This window comes from Electrophorus electricus, chromosome 4 (genome assembly GCF_041902795.1).
Source record: "Electrophorus electricus isolate QZ-2024a chromosome 4, ASM4190279v1, whole genome shotgun sequence".
Classification (NCBI taxonomy): Eukaryota; Metazoa; Chordata; class Actinopteri; order Gymnotiformes; family Gymnotidae; genus Electrophorus; species Electrophorus electricus.
This window is the reverse complement of record NC_137500.1, coordinates 2,796,389-2,814,157: the sequence shown is the minus strand read 5'-3', so window position 1 is coordinate 2,814,157 and position 17,769 is coordinate 2,796,389. Positions and strand designations below refer to the sequence as shown.

General features: G+C 41.2%; 1 gene segment (V, D, J or C); it reads right to left on the bottom strand.

Moving 5' to 3' along the window:
- Positions 1 to 15,206: 15,206 nt before the first annotated feature.
- The window catches only part of LOC145657398 (Ig kappa chain V-III region MOPC 63-like), a 274,055-nt gene continuing 271,492 nt past the window's right edge, over positions 15,207 to 17,769 (bottom strand). Inside the window, 2 exon segments of the V gene segment in view lie at positions 15,207 to 16,043; positions 17,526 to 17,563. Of these exon segments, the coding sequence occupies positions 15,724 to 16,043; positions 17,526 to 17,563 (358 nt within the window).

Sequence of the window (17,769 nt, the reverse complement as noted above, 5' to 3'; positions counted from 1 at the left end):
TCATAGTCAAGGTCAGAGTAAATGACAGTGTTAGGTGGACAGTTAGGAGTGTAAGGTCAGAGTCAGTCTCAGAGTTAATGACAGTATTAGGTGGACAGATTGTATCAGGCAGACATGTGGCAAGGGGCACTAATATCAGGGAGACGTGTGGCAAGGGGCACTAATATCAGGGAGACGTGTGGCATGGGGCACTAGTATCAGGGAGACGTGTGGCATGGGGCACTAGTATCAGGGAGACGTGTGGCATGGGGCACTAGTATCAGGGAGACGTGGAGTGTGGGGCACTAGTATCAGGGAGACGTGTGGCATGGGGCACTAGTATCAGGGAGATGTGGAGTGTGGGGCACTGGTATCAGGGAGACGTGTGGCATGGGGCACTAGTATCAGGGAGACGTGGAGTGTGGGGCACTAGTATCAGGGAGACGTGTGGCATGGGGCACTAGTATCAGGGAGATGTGGAGTGTGGGGCACTAGTATCAGGGAGACGTGTGGCATGGGGCACTAGTATCAGGGAGACGTGTGGCGTGGGGCACTAGTATCAGGGAGATGTGGAGTGTGGGGCACTAGTATCAGGGAGACGTGTGGCATGGGGCACTAGTATCAGGGAGACGTGTGGCGTGGGGCACTGGTATCAGGGAGACGTGTGGTCTCTCTTTTTCTCTGTCACCGTGGTCGTCCTTCCCTATTTCCTACCACCAATGCCGGGAACCTCAATCTCCACTTGGCTATGGACAGCTTCATTAAACTTCATTAAACCAGAGTGGAGCAGCTCAAGGAGGAGAGCTTCTGGTGGTTTGGGCTGGTGGAGGAGATGTTCTGCTGGTTTGGAGGAGATCTGGGTACAGTTATGAGAGGCAAAAGCAACTGTTTATATAAAGTTAATACATATACACACACCCAGTAGAACAGAGGCACAGAATACCACTGCCAACTGCCACGCCATCAATGCATGTAGGCTTGGATACTGTCAGGCAGCCCAAACCTAGACAGGAGCAACTGAGGGTTAAGCGCCTTGCTCAGGAGCTCAACAGCAGCAACTCGGCAGTGGCAGGGCTTGAACCAGCAACCTCCCAACCACAAGCCAAATACCCTAAGCACCAAGCAACCAGAACTAAAACATTAAGTACACATGCTATTGCTGAACTGTTGATCTGATCGCTTTTCAGTTGAGTTGCAGACATTTTATCACCAAACATTTACATTTACATTTACATTTACGGCATTTAGCAGACGCTCTTGTCCAGAGTGACTTACAAAAGTGCTTTGTCATTCACTCATAGAATATATCCAAGTACAGCATAGTAGATTAGAATTAAACATACCAATGAACTAGAATACTGTAGAATACAGGCATGAATGCTGATACCTAGAAGTGCAAAATACATAAGGTCTATCTTAATAAGTGCTATAAACAATAAGTGCTAGAGTTTGTTAAAAAACATAAACAGTGCCCTACAATAAGAGTTAAACTAGTCAGTCAATAAGGGAGCAGTGTCAGTTGTCCTTTAAATATTCTGCAAATAGATGCGTCTCCAGTCTGCATTTGAAGACTGCAAGGGACTCTCCTGTCTGGACAGCAAGCGAGAGTTCATTTCACCATCTTGGAGCCAGGACAGAAAATAGTCTCGATGCTTGTCGTCCATGAGACCTGAAGCAAGGTATTTCAAGCTGAGCCGTACTTGTGGTTTGAAGTACTCGGGGTACGGATGGGGCTTTGACCATTGACCTCATGTATGAAGGGGCTGGTCCATTTTTGGCTTTGTAGGCAAGCATCAAGGTTTTAAATCTGATGCGTGCAGCTACAGGGAGCCAATGAAGGGAGCACAGCAGTGGAGTAACGTGTGAACTTCGGAAGATTGAAGACCAGTCGTGCTGCTGCATTCTGGACAAGTTGTAAAGGTTTGATGGCTCTTAGAAGAAGACCAGCAAGTAGTGAGTTGCAGTAGTCTAGCTTTGAGATCACAAGAGACTGCACAAGCACAAGGGTAGCTTCCTGTGAAGGAAAGGATTGAATCCTTCATATGGTACAAAGGAGGAATCTGCAAGACCGGGTTAGATTAGAAACATAAGTTGAGAACAACTGGTTGTCCAAAGTTACGCCCAGGCTACGGGCAGCTTCGGAGGGTGATACCAAGGAGTTCTCTACAGAAACAGTGAGGTCATGGTAAGGGTTGGGAGTACATGGGATGAACAGAAGCTTGGTTTTACCTGGGTTGAGCTTTAAGTGGTGGGCTGTCATCCATGATGCAATGTCAGTCAAGCATGCCAAGATACGTCTGGAGACATGCGTGTCAGAGGGTGGAAAAGAAAGAAATAATTGAGTGTCATCGGCACAGCAGTGGTAGGAGAAACCACGAGAAGATATTACATCACCAAGAGAACGAGTATACAAAGAGAAGAGAAGGGGGTCCAATACTGAGCCTTGTGGAACACCAGTGGAGAGTCTACACGGTTTGGATGTGGATCCTCTCCATGTCACCTGATAGGACTGTCCCTCCAGATAGGACTGAATCCATCTCCATGCAGAGCCAGTCACACCAAGCCTGGAAAGAACAGAGAGAAGAATGTTGTGGTTCACTGTGTCAAAGGCTGCTGAAAGGTCTAGAAGAACCAAACAGATGACTGTTTGGCAGCTTTAGCAGAATGAAGTTTCTCAGTCACCGCTATAAGGGCCATTTCTGTAGAATGTGCCGGTTTGTAGCCAGACTGATTGGGATCATGCAGCTGGTTTTGGGTGAGGAAAAGAAACAATTGATTATAAACTGCTTGTTCAAGGGCTTTTGAGAGGAAAGAGAGAAGTGATAGCAGTCTGTAGTTGGTAACGCTGGAGCTGTCAAGTGGCCTTCTTGAGGATTGGTATCACCCAATGTGGCATCATTCTGAAAGAATGTGCAGCCAGTTATCCACAGCAGTTTTTCATAGAGATCTGGCTTTTGATTGTTTGATTGATTGATTTGGTAAGTTGTTTGTTTATACAGGTTCTCTCTCTCTCTCTCTCTCTCTCTCTCTCTCTCTCTCTCTCTCTCTCTCTCTCTCTCTCTCTCGCTCCACCAGTTGTTTATACATTTGAGAAGAAAATGTGACTGACCCAGGCAAACTGACCCTGCCCTGTCTGGCCACAGGCTTCTACCCTAAATATGTGATGATGAGTGTGAAGAAGTACCGCACCTCCCTGCATGAAGAGCTGATAACATCCTCAGTAGTCAGACCCAATGATGAAGACACCTACCAGCTGAGGAAGAGTGTGGACATCCTGGAAAATGATGAAGCAGATTATGACTGTTATGTGACTCACTGCAGTCTCACAGCACCAGTAATTAAAAAATGGGGTAAATATATTTGTCACACTGAAAACTACAGTCATGAGTTTGAGAAGATGGTCTGTTAAAGTATTGTACCTTTGCATAGTGCACAAATCAACAAGCTGTATAATCACATCAGACTTATTAACTAGAGCTCAGTGGGAGACTTTGTTAAGAAGACCTACATTCAGAACATTCGACTTATATCACTGTTCATGAATGTTTTGTTGTTTTATAATAAGAGAATTTATTACTTTACCGACTACAGATGGAAAACACAGTGACTCCACAATGAAAAACACTCTGATCAGAGCTGTGATCTGTGGAGTTGTGATTATGGCAGTTGTGGCCACTATTGTGATTGTCCATAAAAATAAAAGGATGATTGGTGAGTAGCTATAAACTGCTTCTGCTGAAGGTAAAATTGCTCAGGTCTCTAAGATGCTGCGGATACTGCTGCTGTGTCCAGTTAATCATAAAACCCTGTGAGGTTAAATGTGTGGGTGTCTGCTCTCCTGTTTTGTATGAGAGCTCCAGTGTACAAGTTACAGTGTTTCTTGACTAAGGTTTTAATTCTCTTGAGATAAGGTAAAGTGTGTAATGTAACATGGGGAGGCTTGGCAGGATGCAGAAGAGGAGCCATGATACATACGACGAGTTTTATTTTTGAGACATGGAAGGCAACAAAGCACTAAAGCTATTGTGGGATCAAACACTGACAATGCTAACGTTTACACAAAGGACTTATATACACTCACATTAACAGCACAACAAGGATCAGGTGTGGAACATGGGGGCATGGCCAAACGGAGGAACACACACACGGGTAGATGTTTGGGGGGAGGGGCTGTACCGTGACAGAGCCCCTCCCCAACGGTGCGACTCCCGGCGAGCCAGCCTATCAGGCTACGGCCCCTAAACCAACGCCGACTGAGCTAACCAACATGGGCCAGTGCGAGCAGGACAGCGGGGGTGAAGGACAGGGACCAGAATAATAACAGACACAGAGACGGACACACTGACGGGCACAGGCACAGACACAAAGGGAGACAAAGCGATGGATACATTAAATGTGACTGGGACTGACACAGTGACTGGGACAGGTACGCGCTCATAATTAAACAACAGGTTATGAATAAGTCCAGGAAGCTGGCAGGAGCCCCTGCTTGTCTCCCATTCATCGGCTGGCTCTGAGTCTGATTCTGCTGTGGGCGTTCGCGCTTCGCTGAGTTGGGTGGAGGTGGCTTCTCTGGCTTTGGGGCGCATGCCTTAGGAAGCGCACCAGCGGTTTTGCCTGTCTCTGGGGTGGGCACTGGTGATGCCTCCTTTTTGCCTCCTTGAGGCTTGTGCGCAGGCACATGAGCCCTGGGGCTGTGTTGCCCAGGTGAAGGAGTGTCCTCAGATGATGATGGCACCACCTCTTTTTGAGTCACACGGGGCAGCTTGCTGATACTAGTGCGACATGCCTTGGGAGCTGGAGGCTCTTTGCTCTCTGAATCTGCTGACCATGTGTCCATCACAGACAGGGAATCCTCTACCTCCATTATGGAATTCTCCAAACAGTCGACCTCTGAGTCTAACACACGGGTAAACTTTTGGGCGGAGGGGCCATACCGTGACATGTAATGGTAGTACCAGCCCATTTGACTTATTGGAGTGATGTGTAGCTCCATTAGTTTGTTCCTTTAATTAATAAAAATATATCCTCGTATATTTTTACTGTGCAAGTGCAGGGGCTCAACACCTAACTGACCAAGTTATTGTATAAAATTAATTTATTTATATAATAAATAAGTTGCATTATTTATATAGTAAAAAAGTTTATTTATGTAATCAACTAATTTAGCTTAAAGGACAGTCATTTAGAAAATGTTCAGTGGCTGTAACTTTGGACTTTTGGGGCTGAATCTCACTCTTTTCTGGTTAATTGTATAGTTTGAAAAGGACAAATTTTCCTCTGTTTTTTTTCCCCCATCCTTATTTTAATTCTTAACAAACTTAACAAATTCTCCCAGACATTCTGTGGCTACTCTTTCTGACTAGTAATATTTTTCAACATTTAAAACATTTTGGACTTTTATTTTGAATAAATGTTGTGCACTGTAGCTTCCCTGTGGTCACACATGTCTGGCAATGTATCTCATGAGTAACAATCTGAGCACAGTTTCATATAGAAGATATTTAATTCAAGTCTGGGTATTTTCTCCCATATGTGGGAACATTTGTGGGTCCTAAGAGAAACCCTCTCCCTTCACAGTCAAGAATGAACAAGATTGAATGAAGACCCCTTAATTTCATCAGGGAGAACATTCAGTAAATACAAAACAATAAATAACTATATACAGGAAAAAACATTTAATTTTAATTTGTGTGAGTACATAAGTAAATCTTTAATTATATAAAGTAGTAATTTTCTAGAACAAGTGTCAAACTGCATGACAAATTGCTTAGTGATTGTATTGCCTGAGTTTTGCTCCGTTGTGTATATTGTGGGTTTTGTGCATGTTCCTCTAGTATCTCTGGCTGCTGTTGTTCACTTGCACTTGTACTCCTGCTCACATCTCTGCATGGTCTCACATCCCCTACATATCTGACCTTTAACACCCTCACTGCCCTGCCTGTGCGCTTATGTCCTCTGACGCTGGTCGTCTCTCCATTCCTAAATTCAGATTGGTCTCTGCAGTGGGCAGATCTTTCAGTGTCTTGTCCCGGAAACTAATGATTACCGTAATCACTCCGTCTCTGCGCTGCACTTTACTGGAGGAAAGTGATGAAATGCTGAGAAAAAAAGATTAAACTTTTTTAAAGGAGTAAACAGTTGCTAAAACCTTTTCCCCCTCAATTTCTGATTGTGTTTCTGATTGATCCTGTAGTTTTTTTGATTTGTTGACTGTCCTATGGTGTACATTTTATACTTGGATTATGTAAAGTGACTTTGAGTATAAGGAAGGTGTTATGTAAATTAAATGTTACTATTATTTTTATTTTCTGGCTTCTAATAATGTCTTTAAACATTTTTTAATAACATGAACCAAAGTGAATATCTGATATGAAATGGGAAGATTATTACAGTTTTGATTTTGAAAGAGTTTGTCTGTTTCTGGACATTTGTCTTCAACTTCATCAGGTTGCACAATATAATAAATAAATAAAGATATAACATAAGAGATCTACATGCAAATCCGACATAAAATCACATAGGATCTCATATCAGATCCAAATATAAATACAGTCAGAATAGTTGTCATGCTCCCTTGCCTGAACTCCAACTCCCAGCATTCATCTGTTGTCAGCTCTCCTGTCACTCAGTCTGGTTCTGCCAGTCATCACACCCTCATCAAACCTGCATTCCCGGATTACTGATTATTCTCACCTGTTTCTAATTAGTTCTGTCTAATTATACTCATCTGTTTCCCTTTGTTCTTTGTGAAGCATTGCCATGACATGTATGTGTGTACTGAATGTTAGCTCTGCTTGTCTTTCCAGTTTATAGCTTGTTCTGTTTTTGGAATTATCGTATCAGCTTTGTCCCTATCTGCTGGTTTGCTCTATAAGACTGCTAACTGGTACTGTGAACTCAGGACTGATTATCGATTTGTTCTATTGTTGACTCCTCGAGTTTTGGATAACTATATTGTGGCTACAGACCTCTGACTGTTACATTACCAAATCTGAATTGTGCTTTTAAATAAAAACAACTCTACATTTGCAAACGTCTGTCTCAGACGTTTGCTACATTTTCCTCAGAAAAAGTCCTTAAGGGATAAGCAAATGCTTAGAAATATTTTTTTGTGACTCATGGTACTCTAGAACACTCCAGAAAGGAGCAGATCAAATTCAACACACAGGATCAGTAGGGTCCCCTGTGATTTGCTGGGCTTTCTTCCTACTAGACAAATATATATCTCACATTGCTCTTTTTGTTGTTTACATATAATTTTCCCAGCCATATTCACAATCCTTGGTCTGTGCAAAAAGGCTTGAGGGAAGAGGCATGAAATGCTGAGGAAACTCAAACCACATAGAGGTTGACCAAACAGGTGACCTCAATGATCTGCTCCCAGAGAGTGGAAGGGCCAACATCCCTAGGAAACACTCATACAGGATAAGCCTGTGATGTGGGGAGTGATGTGGGTAATTCTGAGCATATTTTGTGCTGTGTAGGGAGGTGCTCCATGTCTCTGGATGTTCTTGACATTACATATGTAGTAACTTTCCTAATTTCTGGTTCACCCGCTCCACTTGGGCACGCTGGAGTATTAGGCTGTGGCTGATAACTAGAGTTCATGCTCACCATCATGTTGAGGTGTCCAGGAGTTCTTGCTAGATCTGCTATATAAATTGTACCTCTTGGTCCAAGATGATGTCCTCTGGCAGTCCAAACTGGTGAAAGAGCTGCAGGAAGACAACAGTGCATTGGTAATTGATGCTGGCGCAAACAGTGCAGGAGGCCATGTGGTTGATTACATCTCAATGGAGAGCCACCAATACTGAGCTGTAAGCCGCTGGCCTGGGCAGTGTCGGTGAGATCTGGCCTGTGTGATGGCCTGGTCCAGATCCCACCTGATGGCTTGCAGGAAGGAGGCAGGATGGCCTCCCTGCTGGTGGGTCCAGCCTCCAGGTCAAAATGCATGAACAGGGCATCCGCCTTGGTGTTTTTGTATCCTGGCTGATAAGTGATGGAATAGATGAAGCGAGAAAAGAAGACAGAGCACCTGGCCTGGTGAAAGTTGAGATATTTGGCGATTTGGAACTATTGGAGGTTTTTATGGTCATTCAAAGGGGTGTTGAGCACTCTCTAACCAACGCCTCCACTCCTTGAATGCTAGCTTTATGGCCAGCAGCTCTCTGTCTCCCACTCTCTTGGTCCTCTCCACAGGGATCAGTTTCTTAGAACAGTAGACCACCGGCTTAAATGGCTTAAGTTTGGGGTGTTTCCTGAACACTGAGACAGCACCACTGAGACTCCAACATCAAAACGACAAAGGGCCTATCAGGGTCAGGATGATGGAGGACCGAGACAGTTGCCAAAGGCCTCTTCTGCCACTGGACTCCACTCCAGCTAGTTGTTTCCTCCATGGAGTAGGTTGGTAAGAGAATGGGCCTTAGTGCTAAATCCCCTAATTAAACACCGGTGGAAGTTGGCAAATCGCAGTAAGTGCTGTAGATCACTTTAGCTGCCTGTATCCATACACTGGTTGCATTTATGAGGTAGCTTAGGTAGATGACCTCACACAGGTGGAACTCTCCTTTGCCCAGAGTACCTGGCAAATTTCGCAAACATCTTGGTCTAGGGAAAAGGAATATACCAGTATGTTGTCAAGGTAAACAACGATGGATATACCCAGATCTCATTAATCTTCTGAAGTCTCAGGGCATTTTCTCTGTTTTTGCATACTTTCTTAAATTCACTTTAAAGGTTCTTACTTGTGATACCCATATGTTTCATGAGAAAATGTTCAGACAAATCTTAGCTCTATTCCTAATGAGGTACCATTTGACCTAGAGCACTATATAAAGAAATATCAACTGTTTTGATGTTGGAAATAAAATCAAATTGTGACCCAAACTTTTTGGGCCACAAATGTAGTGAAATATATGAATAAAGTAGTATAGAAATGTGTAATAAATGTTTAAAATGATATTTTGTACAATCATTTATTGAGTAAAAGTGTGGTCTGTCACATTACTTTCAACAAATCTTAACAGGACTGACATAAAATATGACTGAACAATGACGTTAAATTAGATATCAAGCCTTACAGAATATCAAAATATAAAGCTTCATGTGTATAAGTGAAAAATGAGCATTATAACTATAACCAAAATATGCCAAAAACCAGAAAAGTCTCATCTGCACAGTACAGTATTCAGCATAGCCAAAACATGTCAGTCCATCCATATACTAAACTACCTTTCACACTAAAACGTCTACAATGTAAACCTTTGCTATTTGACATTTAAGTTTCTCAAACAAAAGTCATGACTATTGTATTACAAATCAATTTCACGAATTATGCACAAAAGCAGCAATGAGGATATTTCACCAGGAGGTCATTAGGAACTCTGTGGTCCCTTCAAGCCTTCAGCCTGCTGTCCTTCTATACGTAGAAGACACTGAGGTGGAGGTGGAGGGGTAAATGTACTCCTGCTCTAAGGCCTGCTGAATATACTGCTCCATCACTCGGTTTTCCTACTGAGATAAAGGGTAAACCTTACACTGAGGGCAGGTGTTATCCAGTAGTTTGACGGAGCAGTCGGTTTTTCTGTGTGGAGGAAGCTGTGTGGCCTTTACTGGGCTGAATACCTCAGTGAGGTCTTGATAGGGAGCTGGGATGGAGATGTCAGACTCAGCGCTGGACTCTTGATGGAGGTGAACTGGGAGGGCAGGACCACTGAGGTGAGGCAGTGATGTGGCAATGGGGTGAACATTCAAGAATGTTGTTGTCTGCCAGTAAATGAGGGGGTGGTGAGTGTGTAACCAGGGTTGTCCTCAACTGATGGGATGAGAGGTGTGTAGTGAGTAGTGTGTTTAGTGTAGTGTAGTGTAGTGTGTAGTGTAGTGTAGTGATTAGTGTAGTGTAGTGTAGTGTAGTGTGTAGTGTAGTGTGTAGTGTAGTGTAGTGTGTAGTGTAGTGTGTAGTGTAGTGTGGTGTAGTGTAGTGTAGTGTAGTGTGGTGTAGTGTAGTGTAGTGTAGTGTGTAGTGTAGTGTGTAGTGTAGTGTAGTGTGTAGTGTAGTGTAGTGTAGTGTGTAGTGTAGTGTGTAGTGTAGTGTAGTGTAATGTAGTGTAGTGTAGTGTAGTGTAGTGTAGTGTAGTGCAGTCCTGGGCAGGAGTAGGTGTGTCCCTCCTGCTGGACAACCAGCCTACCGTGACAAGAGGGGGAATCGATAACTAATAAAGAAACGTGTTCTGTATGGAGGGTGCTGGTCTATGATATAATAAGATCAGAAAAGACTTTATTATCATTGTACATGTACAACAAAACAGGTAGATCACAGCATCAATAAAAATAATAAAATAATATAATAGGAATAGAATGGCAATTTAAAAATAAACATTTGCAGGGCTTCATATGTATACAGCAGACATGGAAAGTGCAAAAATGATGTGTGAACAAGAAGTGTAAACAGTGAGGTGAGTGTAGGAATATGGAGGGTGTTGTTAAACATGTTCTCTTTACTAAGAATAAGGTTTTTCTTATTTAGTTCATTTAATCAGGCTAATGATACACTCACCAGCACAAGAGGAATGAATGTTAGGTGGTGTTGGTGTAGCTGCAGGGAGAGTGAGCCACCAACCTGGACAGCAGGGGGCGACACAGTCCACCTCAGCAGGACTAAAGAGAGAGAGAGAGAGAGAGAGAGAGAGAGAGAGAGAGAGAGAGATCGAGCGAGTGAGAGAGAGAGAGAGATCGAGCGAGTGAGAGAGAGAGAGAGAGATCGAGCGAGTGAGAGAGAGAGAGAGAGAGAGAGAGAGAGAGAGAGAGAGAGAGAGAGAGAGAGAGAGAGAGAGAGAGCGAGCAGTGGGGTGTAACTCAGATTTGCATTACCAGGGCTGAGTGATTCTCTTTCTCCCAGAATAGAGCCACACTTTCACCAGATGTTCTGCTCTGTTCAGATAAGCTCACTCAGGCACAAGAAACTGTCTGGTAACATTAATAAAGATGTTTGTCTCTTACAAAACAGCAGACAATGTCCAAAATGAAGCTTTATTTCAGTGGAAGTAACAGAAATGCCAGGACACAGAACAGAATACAAACAGAGCTGCTGCATTCTGTTCTCCTGCACTGGTCAGAACTCCCTCCTGCACCTCTGAGACGTCCACAGTCCAGTTTACCACTCACTGAGTTTAGTGCCTCATCCACAAGTCAACCATAGAGATACATTCTAATGAAGCTGTCATTCAAAAACCGCTTTGACTTTATAGTGACCACACACACACACACACACACACACACACACACACACACACACACACAACCCTAAGCTTCATATTTTATCTTTAATCTTTAATTATTTTTCCCATCTCCACCTAAACTAATATTTAATGAATGTTAATAATCTATTATATTTTGTATTGTCAAAAAGGTGCAGAATACCTCAGTTCATTTGCAAAATAATTCATCCAATAACATGACAATGACAATGTGTTTCATCTGCTCTGCATCCACTTGGTCTCCTGCTGTGATGATGGTGTGTAGTCTGTCTAACGTGAGTGTGGACTCTGAAGATGGTGTGTATTCTGTCTAATGTGTTTGTTTAGACTGGTATATTTATGCTACAGGTCTTTTACTTAAAGACAGATAAAGTCACCAGTTGCATTTTATAGTGCTTAGACCTGATTGGTGAATTCACAATTAATCACTCAAGTAATCATCCCAGTTAATCATCCCAAGTACATTTGACAGCTGTGTTTGATCAGTTGGTTCACAGGTGGGAGGTTTTGAAATGAAGTCATGTTAGATTTCTATGTCTAATGTAGAGAAGTGTGTTGAATAGAAGGGTGTGTGTGTGTGTGTGTGTGTGTGTGTGTGTGTGTGTGTGTGTGTGTGTGTGTGTGTGTGTGTGTGTGTGTGTGTGTGTGTGTGTGGTGATTTGATTAACGTCTAAGGCTGAGAATGTGCTTATAGTTGTGCAATTCTGGACTGAGGTTTTGCTATCTAAGTGTCAGATTTCACTAACTATATTTTTAATTATAGTGTGTAATGAATCATAAAAAACAAATACAGAGACGCCACAGAGAGTATTTGGTAGACTTGTATTAATACACAGCGAGGCCACAGAGAGTATTTTGTAGATGTCTATTAATACAGAGAGGCCACAGAGAGTATTTACTAGATGTGTATTAATGCAGAGAGGCCACAGAGAGTATTTGGTAGAGGTGTATTAATACAGAGAGGCCACAGAGAGTATTTGGTACAGGTGTATTAATAAAAAGAGGCCACAGAGAGTATTTCGTAGACATGTATTACTACAGAGAGGCCACAGAGAGTATTTGGTAGATGTGTATTAATACAGAGGTCACAGAGAGTATTTGGTAGATGTGTATTAATACAGAGAGGCCACAGAGAGTATTTGGTAGATGTGTATTAATATTGAGGTCACAGAGAGTATTTGGTAGACGTGTATTGAAACAGCGCAGTAACAGAGAGTATTTGGTAGATGTGTATTAATACAGAGAGGCCACAGAGAGTATTTGGTAGATGTGTATTAATACAGAGAGGCCACAGAGAGTATTTGGTACAGGTGTATTAATACAGAGAGGCCACAGAGAGTATTTGGTAGATGTGTATTAATACAGAGAGGTCACAGAGAGTATTTGGTAGACGTGTATTAAAACAGCGCAGTAACAGAGAGTATTTGGTAGATGTGTATTAATACAGAGAGGCCACAGAGAGTATTTGGTAGACGTGTATTAAAACCGAGCAGTGACAGAGAGTATTTGGTAGATGTGTATTAATACGGAGAGGCCACAGAGAGTATTTGGTAGATGTGTATTAATACAGAGGTCCCAATGAGTATTTAGTAGATGTGTATTAATACAGAGAGGCCACAGAGAGTATTTGGTAGATGTGTATTAATATAGAGGTCACAGAGAGTATTTGGTAGACGTGTATTAAAACAGAGCAGTAACAGAGAGTATTTGCTAAAGGTGTATTAATACAGAGAGGCCACAGAGAGTATTTGGTAGATGTGTATTAATATTGAGGTCACAGAGAGTATTTGGTAGACGTGTATTAAAACAGCGCAGTAACAGAGAGTATTTGGTAGATGTGTATTAATACAGAGAGGCCACAGAGAGTATTTGGTAGATGTGTATTAATACAGAGGTCACAGAGAGTATTTGGTAAATGTGTATTAATACAGAGAGGCCACAGAGAGTATTTGGTAGATGTGTATTAATATTGAGGTCACAGAGAGTATTTGGTAGACGTGTATTAAAACAGCGCAGTAACAGAGAGTATTTGGTAGATGTGTATTAATACAGAGAGGCCACAGAGAGTATTTGGTAGATGTGTATTAATACAGAGAGGCCACAGAGAGTATTTGGTACAGGTGTATTAATACAGAGAGGCCACAGAGAGTATTTGGTAGATGTGTATTAATACAGAGAGACCGCAGAGAGTATTTGGTAAAGGTGTATTAATACAGAGAGGCCACAGAGAGTATTTGGTAAAGATGTATTAATACAGAGAGGCCACAGAGAGCATTTGGTAGACGTGTATTAAAACAGAGCAGTAACAGAGAGTATTTGGTAAAGGTGTATTAATACAGAGAGGTCACTTTGCATGTGCAGCACCTGCTTCAGTGCTCTGGGAGTGTTTATAGTCCTGTGAGTTTAACACTTCATGACTGAGAGCTGCCTGCCCCAGCAACTTCACCCACAGCAACCATGACTTTGATCCCCATCTTCATCTGCACACTGGTCCTCTGGACTCAAGGTAGGATTTAAATAAGTTGAATGAATAAAATAAAATTAAGTCAGTGAATGATTAAGTATTTTAATAATAGTTAGACATAATATCTTTCTTATTCCTGCATTTTCTCTTATTCTGAATCCAGAGGTCAGGCCATTGTTATTCTCTCATGTTTAATCATGATTCATACTGACTTCTTTTTTTTTTTTTTCCCCAGAATCCATGTGTCAGGTGACTGTGACTCAGACTCCTGCAGTGAAATCTGCTCTTCCAGGAGAAACAGTCACCATCAGCTGTAGGACCAGCCACAGAGTGGATGATGGTGTTGATCTGTTTTGGTACTTGCAGAAACCCAGAGAAGCTGCTAAACTCCTGATCTACTATGCTACTAATTTATGGTCAGGAACCCCAGCTTGTTTCAGTGGTAGTAGATCTAGATCTGACTTCACGCTGACCATCAGAGAGGTCCAGACTGAAGACGCTGGAGATTATTAGTGTCTGGGTGAATTTTACCTCAATGGTAGCTGAGTGTTCACACAGTGTTAGAGAATCATACAAAAACCTCCCTCAGTCTGAACACACTAAACATACAAATCTATGAGCTACAACTGCCCAGGAATTCTGGAGAAGCTCCCAAACATCTCCCTTCTCTCTTTTCTTTGAGCAGCTGATCTCTCTGTTTCTGCTGGAGCAGGTGAAGACAAAACACTACAGTTATAACAATAACAACAACACATGGCATTTATCTAATGCTTATCAAGACCCCAAAGAGGCACATTTACACACACCCAGTGGAGCATCAGAAACCAGTCACAGCACTGCAGTACTGAGTCCTTTGGTCTCTTGGGGCAGTTGTTCTTATAATAGAGCAGGTAGTTATTAGTGGAGAGAAATTTCTACTAGTAGCATGACTGCTAAAGCAGTGTCAGTCATCTTCTGGAGGTTCTGTCCTGTTTAGAGGTGATGTAAGCACACACTAAAGCACTAATCACCATGTCTGTGCCTTCATCTGATTATTCTCAGCCACTGTGAAACACTTCTACCAAAAAATACAGTTCATGTTCATTATAAATGTTTATTACCAACAATCAAAGGTGTAAAAGTAGAGATATTTAGGGGGTAATGTTTAATAATCTTATTATAATTTACTAAATGCCACCAGCCAAAGAACATTCAGTAAAATCTTCTATCTCACACTAAACCATTTGCTTTGGTGTGAAGGACATGCTTGTGTCATAAATTCACTGTATGACTCAAATAATATAAAACATACCAAACATTAAGCAGTTATTTACTGTTACATTTATTACATTTAGCTTGAAGCTTTATTTTAAACTGATACCAGAGGCCTGGAGCATAAAGTTTCTATTATAAAATCTTTTGGGAAAATATATTAGGACTGTGGGTTTTTAATAAAAAGTTGGTTGTTTTTTAATATAAAACCTGTACTTTCTTTTGCAATAAAAAACAACTTTATTACCTCCTAAGGGACCCATAACAATATTTTATTAAAACAGCCCAGCGTGTGTTAAAAAGTGATATGCGGTTAGTTTCAGGCATAAATTTATAAACAATAATAATATTATGGTATATGGAGAGGACCAAAGATGTTTTAGCACCCACTCCATGATGTTCCAAAAATACACTGACTTACACATTACAGTTTCTAGTGAATGAAACTTATGTTGAGTCATCTTATTTCCTGGTTCCTTAACAAACTTTAGCAAGAGTGGTCAAATAGCAACATTATCAAAGTTTAATCCTATAACTCATTACACACACGGACCTCTGAAGTACAGACAATTAGCACTTTAAAGGCATTTCTTGTTCTGTGCAATGTTGGCATAGAATCTTCAATTAAGACTATAATGTTGTTTGTTCACATTTTTTATTTCATTTTGACCAATAAACAGAGGAACATTTGAGTAATAAACACAGTTGAACTAAAAGACAACACATTAATGAGTGAGAGGAGAACACTTCAGTACACATGTGGGAGTTTCACGCCTCAGCACACTGCTCTCTACTCAGTGTCTGTGTGACAGGAGACTGGGAGTCCTTGGTGGCCTCACAGGTCACTGTCTTCTTCAGCCACTCCTCCTTCTGGAGGGTCAGGGTGCTGCTCCAGCTGTAGAGGCCGTCCTTCTGCAGAAGCCCGGAGCTCTGGCTCACCCCCGAGCTCCAGCTGCTACCAGCCACCTTCCAGCTCAGCTTCCAGTCTGAGGGGAAGCCCTTGTTGGCCAGACACACGAGTGTGACCTTCTCCTGCTGCAGCTGTGCACTGGAGGGGGGCAGGACCGTGAGGGTGGGCGGGGCGTCACCTAGGAGACACAACACAGTCTACAGCTCAGACAGGCAGGAACCGTTAGCAGGAAAATCAGTTGTGTTTCACTTCCTCTTTTATTATTTATATTATTTTATTTATGTTTGTATGTATTACATCAACAACCTTTATTTTCAATGTTATTTTCCCTGGACATCAGAACCTAGGATATATAATTAATGAAACAATCAAATGAATATAACTTATAGTCATAAATAAATTAAAATGGAAGTATATTTAACAGACGGTGGTTGTTCAGTATGCAAGTATTACGGTTAAAGTGCTTTGCATCAACAACCTCCAGTCAGGGACAAACACTTATACTAATGAAAATTAACCCAGTAGTCGGAATAAAGGTTTGATGGCGAATATTGCTGAAACATTTATGCTTTTGATAAAAAAACGATAACAATGTGGGTCGATTTACACTAAAATCTCGCAACACCACTGTAACGGTTAGGATAAACGCGCTAATAAATTCACCTTTAATGCGCTTTAATAAAGTGACATTTATTACAAAAAATACCTACTTAAAATTGTGATTTACTGGGAATAAAAAGTGAAGTTCTTCTTACGTCCAGTGTCCTCCACACTAACTTCGTTTAAGGTCCGTACATAAACCTGCTCTAAACACACTGCCGTCTCCTCTCTTTACAGCGCCGTAGTTTAGCTTCAGAGTTAGTGAACGATACAACCCCAAAGATGCTTGTTTTTCTTTTCTTTTTTGTAATAAAAAAGTTATCAAAGATACTACATACATAAAATATACAGTTAGAAATACAGCTAAATAAAGATATAAAAAATTAAGGCAGAAACTAAATTAAAAGAAACTAAAGAAACTAAAAATTTTGAATAAGGGCTGATAGTTACTTAAATCCAGCAGAGTTTTGTGCCTCTAAAAGTGTGCGTGTGTGCATTAACCTGTGTTTCACAGAACTGAATTCGGTGATCCCTTTAAACTATTTCAGACTCGTATCGTTAATGTTTATACGTTAGATATTTGTAGACTCTGTAGAATCATAACAATTGGTTACAAAATTTGTGTTTTTGGATATATTTTTCATATTTTTGTACACTAATATCATTTAATGCAACATCCAAGTCAAGACAATTTATTTAAACACTTGTGTTCTAGATGTATAATACAGGAATTTGAGTATTTGTAACAGCCAACGTTTTGATCCTTCAGTATGGGAGTATTGTATTTCTGCCTTTTAAAATAAACCCAGCATGCAGATAAAAGCTTGTTGAGAGATATTTCTGAAACATGTATGTTTTTACTACTGAAAGACATTTAAGAAACTCTTCATCGGTATAAAGTAAAAGGTCTATAAGGACATAGCAGCGGTTATGATATAGGAAGATACTTAACGTCACAATTAGTCTATAAAAGAGTACGAGTAGTTTACAAAACCACCGTGCATACTGACGCAACGTTACATGTGTGGATAGTTGTGAAGAAAATTTAAAGTCTACTTACGTCCAACTGATAGTTTTGTTCCACCACCGAAAGTCCACCACAGAGCTACAATCTCGTTTACTGTCCGTACAAAAACCTCCTGATCTAAACACGCCGCTCTCGCCACTATTTACCGCGTAATATATAGCTTCGATATTAATGATTTAGAAAACTCATAAAGGACTTACCCAAAAGCTTTTTAGATTTTTAAAATAATAAAATAAAATACACACATATATTTTATTATTAGATAAATTACGTCGTA